We start from the raw sequence: 9388 nt of genomic DNA on the forward strand, positions 1-9388 counted from the left end.
CTTCCTCCGTAGACAACCCGCCCAAATGCTACAACCCCTCAGACCCTGTGCTGAACTCCACTGCATGGTTTTATTTATACATCGGATCCTTCATTTCCTTCATTACTGTGAATGACCTGGAACAGTTTGGAGGTGTAGCGGTGAGAGAAGCAAGGCATATACACTTAAAACATCACTGTTTAGATCGTATATGTTTGAGAAAATCTCCTGTGGTTTAATTTCTCATAAGTGTGTTTTATCGTTAATTTTTTATTTAGTCAACATCATACATTTTATCCATTTAAAGTTATGTGTAATGCTGTGGAACATGTGAGGCTTCCAGGATTGAACAATGTCTGTGTTGCGTCTCCAGCTGGAGCAGTTCACTACAAATTCACAGAATCTTCAACTGCTGAAAACTTACAATGTTAGCCAGGACGTTACCAATGCCTACACCTCCATGCTGTTCAGCATCCAGCCGGACTTCAGCATCAAACTGTGAGCTACCATAAGGCTACTTGTTAGCATATTAAACTACAATTGAAATACAACTTTACTAAAATACACAAACGTTTAAAATGTGCTAAACTATAGTCACCATATGAAGACACACCTATCTGCCCCCTCACACTCACCCATCTGCTCCTCAGACACACCTATCTGCCCCCTCACACTCACCCATCTGCTTCTCAGACACACCTATCTGCCCCCTCACACTCACCCATCTGCTCCTCAGACACACCTATCTGTACAACTTAGACAAGCCCATCTGGCCCTCAGACACTGGGGGTAGCTCAGTGGTAAAGGCACTGGACTACTGACCGGAAGGTCCCAAGTTCCAACCCCAGCACCAAGTTGCCAATGTTGGGCCCTTAAGCAAGACACTTAACCCTCAAAAGCTTGGATGTAAAATGGAATTTTTTTTAAAATCTCTCTGGATAAGGGTGTAAATGCCTTCCATCCTCTCAGACATGCCCACCTGTACTAGGGTCAGCGGTAACTTAGTGGTTAAGGCATTGGACTATGGTTCGGAAGATCCCAGGTTCAAACCCCACAACCACCAAGTTGCCACTGTTGGGCCCTTGAGCGCGGCCCTTAACCCTCAACTGCTCAGATGTGTAATGAGATAAAAATGTAAGTCGCTCTGGATAAGAGCGTCTGCCAAATGACTAAATGTAAATGTACTACTCAGAGATGCTCACTGGTACTCATCAGACACCATTCACATTTAAACACACCCTCAGTCTCTTTTTGAGATGTTCTTGCTTTTTGTTTGACAGTGTTGTTACAGTACATAAAACACACCTTAATAAACACAGAGACTTAAATTGCTGAATTGACAAAATCCGGAAAAGCATGTTTATTGTGTGTGTGTATGTGTGTGTGTAGTCTCCCCACACATCTGTGGTGTTTTGCTCCGGCAACTGCATACCCGAACCTGTCTGAAAGTGATGTAGAGACGATCGCCAGAACTCTTCAACAGCTGTGCACAGACATAGACCCTACTGTACGTACACACATCGAGGCGTATTTGTGTGTGTGTATTGTGCTGGTTGTACAGTATGATTAATCATGTTTCTGTGTTTCCACGTGTAGGTAGCTGCTGCACTGGCAGATAATGTGAACTCCCTGACATCAACCGCTATTTTGGCATTGGGTGACACCCTCACCGGTCTTAGTGTTGGGCAACTTGAAAGCGCTAACCCCTCCGTGCTACTGTCCAGCCTCGGTTCCCTCAGTGCTGTGACTGGCTGGAGCGAGAGCCAGGCCACAGCCATTGTCCAGTTACTGTTCTCCTCTGGAGTGCTTCAGGTATGCAGCCTCGCTTTACGCATAGTTGACTCATAAACTCTCATAAACTATTTGTCATGGATGGAGCTTGAAATGTATTATCTCTCTCTCCTGTGGGAATTTTTTTTCTTTTACTGTTAATGCCGATTGCACTTTATCGCTAAAACATACACTACTGTTCAAAAGTTTGGGATCACCTGCAAATTTCTTTGTTTTTGTTTAGTGTTTAATTACGTAACAACAAGAAAAACAAGAGTTAGTTGTTATTTTAAGACACAGAGGTCAGCCTTTCTGTAATAGTTCTTGCAAGAACAGTATTGTCAAGTGCATTTGCAAAATCCGTCAAGCACCATAATGAAACTGGCTCTCATGAAGGCCGTCCCAGGAGGGCGAGACCAAAACCTACCTCTGTCTCAGACGAGAGGTTCATTTAGAGTTATCAGCCTGAAAAATGACCAATTAACAGACCCTCAGATTAGAGGCGTTATGAAGCCTTTACAGAGCAGAAGTAGCAGAAACATCTCACCATTAACTGTTCAAAGGAGATTAATGCATTTTTTGGACGCCTTCAGCATTTCTTTACAATGTAGAAAGAAATAAACATCAGGAACCATCATGGAGTTAGAAAGTGACCCCAAACTTTTGAGTGGTAGTGTAAGTTATAACACAAATTATAATAGTATCAAAGAACACATATATGAATTAAGTAATTTGGATTCTACTGCAGCAACAATAGCCCAGGTGAGCCAACCCAATGGCAGTTTAAAAACAAGCACAGGGCACTGAAGGGCAGTTCAGCTCACACCCCTTATATTCTTTTAACCAAAGAACGATGTTATTCACAAATCAAATCAGAATTGCATATGCCACATATCTTTATCAGCAATTACTTCATCAGCAGGTGTGTTCCTACAGTGAGGAGCACAATGGGTATGTTCTGCTCTGCTTCCTTACACACTGATAGCACAAGTTCGAGCTGATCTGCTCTACTCCTTTTCCTCTTGCAAGCTCTAGTACTAGTAGACAGAATATGGGTAAACATCTCTGTGCTACTAATTTATTTTCAAAGTTTTTATCTTATCTTCATTTTATCATCTTCATATTCTCCACACACTGAATTGCCATTAGGTGTGTTTCTTGCTCAGAGGCAACATGCCTCTTCATCTGATTTGTTTACTGAGTTCTTATTTTCTGATTCTTATCCTTGCTCGGTTCTATATGTATTTTTTATATCTCTTTTTATTTGTTATTATCCAAATTTATATCATTTAATATTAGCCAATTTTCTATTATGATGTTTTCTGTTGATTATATTCTCTTCTCCTATTCATGTAGCTGTACTTTTTCACATGCCACCTATTCATACCTTGTTCTTCTCCCCTCACGTCACTATGTTTCAGTGTAACTTCCCTTGCTTGTGGTTTTGTATATGTATTATCTCGGTCAGGATGACCTCTCTCCTTCCCATGCAGAGGTTGTGCTCACCATGATCTGTGAAAGAAAGTACCTCGCTTTCCCTGGGCCCTTTGTGTCTTTCAATTCATCCCATATAAGTTTTAATATCAAACATTAGTTTATATTTACATTATATTTATACTGAAATAATGTAAATATATTTAATGCTTATGTGATAAAGCTTACACTCTCTCTCTCACTGTTTGTGTAGATCACCTCAATCTCTTCACTGGAGCAGTTGGGCAACTTGTTGATTGGTGTTCCCTCCACAATGTTTACCTACATCTCTGCAGAATCACTTCTCAAAGCTTTGCAGTCTCAGTCCTTCCTAAGTCATGTGGTCAATACTCCCACGACTTCGCAGGAGATCATTGTCAACCAGGTAAAACACACACACACACACAATTATTTATCTGATAATATAACAATGCTAGCCTGAAACTTGTTTTCTGACACTCCTGGCTGGCTCGCCATTTGCTGCATGATGTTTTAGACGGATGTTACAGCTTGATGTATGTATTAACCATTTTTATTAACATAATGATATGCTTCTCTCTCTCTCTATCTCTCTCTCTATCTCTTTCTCTCCCTATTTTCTGTAGATTATCTCAGTGAACTCCACTCCTGATGCTATTGTGCAAAACATACCGGACAGCATGGCACCGTTGATTCCTTGGCCATATCTGGCATTTGTGTCTCAGCAATCAGCAACAACACTCAATCAGAAACAGTGGACCTCTTATCAGGTTCTGCTTCAAGCTAATGCCACTTTAACAAACTGGAATATGTATTTTATTTAAGCTACTGTTGGATATTAGTAACCATCATTTTATCAGTAGTGATAATCTAGTAAAGTGCTTACCCTATCATCTGGAGATCGCTGGATTGATCCCCGGGTGATGCTGTAACCTCTCGCAGCCGGAGGTCTAGAGAGAATTGATTGGCCGAGCTCTCTCAGGGGGGAGGGATGAGAGGTACTTAGTGCTCCCACATTAATCACGGCTCTACAGCCAATCAGGGGCGTCTGTAAGCTCACGCAAGCAGAAGAAGTGGCTAGCGATTTCCTCCGAGTGTGTTACTCCACCCCCAACGGTGCGTGAGCGAGCAGTACGAAAAGATGCGGTCGGCTGGCGTCACGTTGTTCGGGGGGAAACAAATGATAGTCTTCAGCCCACCCAACTGAGTGGTGGTAGTAGCCTTAATGTGGGAGCCCCCTAGTGACGGGGAGGAATTGGACACGACTAAATTAGGGAGAAAATCGGGGGGTTGGATTTAGGAGTTTAAGAAAGAGACTTAAGAAGACTCATGGGGTTAACTCTGTAAGATCATCCCTGTGTAGGATTTAAACTGAAAATCAGTAAAATACTTTGAGATTGTAAAAGTGTATGTGAATGTGTTCTTCACAGGCCATGCTGTTCTTCGATGTTGTGGCTGATGCGTACCCCGATGCAGACAAGTGAGTTTTGTAAGAGGTTTGTGAATGGTAATGCTGTGTAGAACCATAACCTGCTGTTATACTGTTGCTGTAGCGTGATATAACACACCTGACAATAATATACCTGATATAACACACTTGCTATAACACACCTCCTGTAGCGGACCTGATGTAGAACACCTGACGTACCACGGTGAACAGTACAGTACAGTAGTGTGTTTCTCTCTCTGCAGTATCTCCTTCCAGGTGTTGCAGGGTTTCACTTGCACACGCGTCCAGAGTTTCAGCAATGTGAAGGTGAAGAATATGATCCATGGCTGCAGGCGCCGTGGGAACAAAAAGGTCAAACTACAGGAGTCACAGGTGAGCTAGTTCATACACACATTATTCTGTAGGGTTTCTGTTCTAGCTGATGTCTCCTGCTATTTAAGCCTCATTTGATTAAACAGAATGCGGTGAGACTTTACAGGCTTTAATACTGAGCTAAAACTTTACTAACATGGTGTAAACCGTCAGCGATAAACTAGGCTAACCTCAACATTGCTGTGTGTCTTCAGCTAACTTGCATGAAGAACTACATAAAGAGCGACACTGTGACTGACTTTACTGTTTATCCACCTGAGTTGCTGCTCTACTATAAGTATGTACACCCACACACACATGCAGTTCAGTTTGTGAAAGAAGAAAAATTAGAGTAGTAAAGCATCCGTCCATATCGACCTTCAGACCAACTCTCACTGCTCTGTGTGTGTGTGTGTGTGTGTGTGTGTGTGTGTGTGTGTGTGTGTGTGTGTGTGTGTGTGTGTAGTATTTCTCAGGTCCAGCCGTCTATGTGCCAGTCGTTCTACTCAGCTTTGGGTTACGCAGACTTCACTGTGTTCTCCTCAACGCTAGCCTTCAGGAGAGACCTCCTGTTTCACACTGCTCTTCAATGCCTGGTCAGTACACACACACACACACTCACACAAACACACTCACACACACAAACATAGTGTGATGAAAATGTTTTGTTTTTTCTATTTTTCTGGCCCTCTGTGTGTGTGTGTGTGTGTGTGTGTGTGTAGGGTGTCTCAGGGCTGAGTGTGAGCCAGACTCAGCTGGATGTCATGGGACAGATGGTGTGTCTGTTCAACAGCTCTTATGTCCTGAACTCTGACCCTTATGTGCTGGAGAAGCTCAAACTGTGTGCAGGTCTAACAGCTGATCAGAGCAGCGCTGTCGAGAACGTCCTGCTCAGAGGAAACACTACTTATGGGTACACACACACACACACACACACACACACACACACTATCAGACAACCAGTAAGTCAGTAGCTCAGTGGAGTGTTCTTCATGTGTGTGTATTGCATTGTTCCTCAGAGCTACAAGCATTTGGAATCAGACCACGCTGACGAGTTTGGTTCCTCTGCCCCTGTACCTGTCCTCCAACTTCTGGGGCTACTTTACACAGGTGTGTGTGTGTGTGGTCATGGCATGTTCTGTAAAGTTAAAATGAAGATCCTGATATTCCTAATAATGAGTGTGTGTGTGTGTGTTCTGGCAGAGTGAGAAGGTCCATTTTCTCCGGGGGTTTATTCCTACACTAAAGTCCAGTGGAACATCGAGAGACCTCATCTTCACGATGATCACTCAGGCAGGACTGGTCTCCAAAACCGGGTCCAGGAGTTTGTTGCGATTAAAACGTGACACTGGTAAGAGTGAGAGCGTGCTTGGACACACACACACACACACCTGTATTAAGACTGTAAATGTAAACCCGTACAGATGTTGATCTGTATACTGTTTGTTCACTGGGGATTACTCACTGCTTACGTGACTTGTGTCATGACTAAGTATCATCAGCGTTAGGATTAGTGTATATTAAAGTCTGCAGAAGCTTAAACTCCAGGAGGGTCTGTTGTCCCCCACCCCATCTCTGTCTCTCTAGGCTGTACGGCAGGGGTGATAACTCAGGTCCAGGTGAGCGACGCCTCTTTCCCCTTCGGCTATGACGTGAACCAGTTTAACGTGTGTCTCAGCGTTCAGACTCTGAAGGAGAACCTGGCTGCCATCACAGACAAGGCCACGGGCAGTGACTACCAGAAGATCATCCTGTCCAAGCTCAACCAGGTAACACCTTACACCACCTAGAGGCTAATGTGTGGTAGCAGCTAGTCATTATATATGCAGTTCCACACTTTATCAGTATATCTAGAGGTAACTGATGTGGTGTGAGGTGTGGCTTTCATGCTTTGTTTGAGCCAAGATGACATTGACATTACATCATTTGGCAGACCCTCTTATCCAGAGCGACTTACATTTTTATCTCATTACACATCTGAGCAGTTGAGGGTTAAGGGCCGCACTCAAGGGCCCAACAGTGGCAACTTGGTGGTTGTGGGGTTTGAACCTGGGATCTTCTGAACCGTAGTCCAATGCCTTAACCACTGAGCTACCCCTGGCCCCATGACAGACATGAGAGACGTGCTTCCTGTGTGTCTCAGGCATACCCAGGAGGCATCAGTGACGCAGTGCTGCAGGATCTTGGCCCCGCCTCCCGCGCCGCCTCCCTCAGTGACATCAGCAATTGGAACGTCACAACCATCGACACGCTGTCAGCTCTGATGAGTTCAAACAACATAACCTGGAGTTCAGATCAGGTCTCTCACACACACACACACACACACACACACACACACACACACACACTGTCTCAAAGAGTTGTTTTCTAATTCTTTCAAAAAGTTTAAACATAGGGCATACATATTAATTTGTGTGTGTGTGTGTGTGTGTGTAGGTGAATGCTATCATCAGCAGGTACCTTAGCGGAAACAGAACTCTGGGTTCCTTGGAGCTGAACGCACTGGGAGGAACAAACCTGTGTGCACTGAGCACCAGCCTGCTGAGCCGCATCAGCTCCAACAGCTTGCAGTGAGCACACACACACACACACACACACACACACACACACAATCGTATGAGTAGCGAGAGGGAAATTGTGGCATCATAGGAGTGTTAAAATAGTCCAAAGAGCCCAAGTGCATTTCTAACTTCTACATTTCTCAGTTCAAAGCGATGTGATTTAAACCTTTCAGGTGTGTCTGGAGTGGAGTGGGGTGGGGGTGGGGGAGGGGGAGTACAGTATCATCCCAATAACAGCCCAGTAAAGTCTCAATAGTATCATAGTAGTTTCCCAGTACCAGCCCATTAGCAGCCCACTAGTGGCCATGTAGTCTCCCAGTACAGATAAAGTAGAGCCCCAGTAGTGGCCCAGCGTCGTGTTTTATAACAGATACATCATATATAATTAGTTCTTTTACTGTTTTGTTGTTAGCATCATTGGTTCAGGTTCTGATTGTTGTAATTGTTGTGTATCAGGTTTGCCAGGCCACCGCCGTCGTTGTCGAGCTGCAGTCTGGACCAGAAGAAGGTTCTGTTCAGTATCGCTCTTCTGGCCTTCAGTGACTCAACCCTGACCAAGAGCACCTGGTTCCCCAACACAGTGACCAGCACCACCCGCGCCACAGGGGCTGGCATGGTGTCAGCTAGCTCCTACCTGCTCACACTGCCCTTCCTGAGTAAGCACACACACACACGCTTACATAAGCACATTGTTTTTGAGTATACTGGATATGTGACAAATATCGTGTGTGTGTGTGTAGGTGGGGCTAATCTGCCCTACGTGCAGCAACTCTCCAAGTCCAACATCAGCATGGACTTACTCACCTTCATTTCGCTGGACCCAAACGTCGTCAATGTGAGTGTGACCTGATTAGCATGCTGTGTTAGCATAGTAGCTTAGTTAGCATAGCATTCATATTTGTCAGGTTTTCCATCATTAGCTAACATGGCTAGTCCGCTAAATAACTATGAGAAAGGTGAAGTTCACTGTTAGTCATTTCAGAGGCCGAAGCGCCAGTGTTTGAACCCTACTAAACAAACTGTGTGTGTGTGTGTGTGTGTGAAGAGCCTGACGGTGAGCGAGGTGAGCGGTCTGCTAGGCTCCAATCTGCCTGACCTGGTGACGTACGAGAACAACTCTGTGGTTCACAACTGGGTCACACGACAATATCAGTCTAGTCTCGACGCGCTGGGGATCGGCCTGACCGGGGGACTCGCCGCGTCTACTACTACTGCTAGTGCTAATGCTAACTCTAATGCTGCTGCTAGTGGTAACGCTACTACTGTTAGCACCGCTGGTAATGCTACTTCTACCAACACCACTAGCACTACAGGTACACACACCTACACACACCTGCTCAGGTATACATGCCAACAAACACCTAGACACCGGTATACACACCGTCTCCTGTCTCTTTACAGGTGCAGGTTCGAGTCTCTCGAGTCCCTCTGGGCTGCAACATCTGCTCTTCCTCCTGGGTGTAACCATGGCAACGCTACAGCTAGCTCACTGATTCTGACATCAGAACACCATCTCTCTTTCTCTCTCCCTCTGATGTGTGTTTATAAATAAAGTGAAGTGTATTTAAAAGCCTATAGAACTGTCTCACTGCTTGTCCTTCTGTCTGTCTGACCTTGGTTTGTCCCGTCAATCTCACACCTCTGGAACGGTGTCACCATGCTGAAGACAGACCGGGGCATCAATATTTATTATCGAATAATTTTAAATAAAATGAATAAATAATGAAGAAAAGTTTAAATGAAGCCTTTTATCTTATCCTGATTTATGTCTCTGGGTTGTATAACATATGGCTGAAATTAAATGTAATAAAGTTTAATACAGAAA

The 9388-nt window shown here is 44.4% G+C and overlaps 1 protein-coding gene across 1 annotated transcript in view; it reads left to right on the forward strand.

The window, feature by feature from the left end:
• The window catches only part of LOC128506831 (uncharacterized), a 30103-nt gene extending 20715 nt beyond the window's left edge, over positions 1–9388 (forward strand). The window contains exons 35-54 of the mRNA XM_053477429.1: positions 13–140; positions 353–477; positions 1369–1486; positions 1576–1791; positions 3437–3607; positions 3828–3971; positions 4632–4681; positions 4894–5023; positions 5218–5300; positions 5469–5598; positions 5725–5915; positions 6022–6112; positions 6206–6353; positions 6590–6771; positions 7146–7301; positions 7439–7572; positions 8020–8219; positions 8304–8398; positions 8609–8876; positions 8965–9388. Coding sequence (XP_053333404.1) covers positions 13–140; positions 353–477; positions 1369–1486; positions 1576–1791; positions 3437–3607; positions 3828–3971; positions 4632–4681; positions 4894–5023; positions 5218–5300; positions 5469–5598; positions 5725–5915; positions 6022–6112; positions 6206–6353; positions 6590–6771; positions 7146–7301; positions 7439–7572; positions 8020–8219; positions 8304–8398; positions 8609–8876; positions 8965–9056 — 2852 coding nt within the window. The 3' untranslated portion in view covers positions 9057–9388. The remainder of the gene's footprint in view (positions 1–12; positions 141–352; positions 478–1368; positions 1487–1575; positions 1792–3436; positions 3608–3827; positions 3972–4631; positions 4682–4893; positions 5024–5217; positions 5301–5468; positions 5599–5724; positions 5916–6021; positions 6113–6205; positions 6354–6589; positions 6772–7145; positions 7302–7438; positions 7573–8019; positions 8220–8303; positions 8399–8608; positions 8877–8964) is intronic.

Source organism: Clarias gariepinus, chromosome 18, assembly GCF_024256425.1.
Source record: "Clarias gariepinus isolate MV-2021 ecotype Netherlands chromosome 18, CGAR_prim_01v2, whole genome shotgun sequence".
Lineage (NCBI taxonomy): Eukaryota > Metazoa > Chordata > Actinopteri > Siluriformes > Clariidae > Clarias > Clarias gariepinus.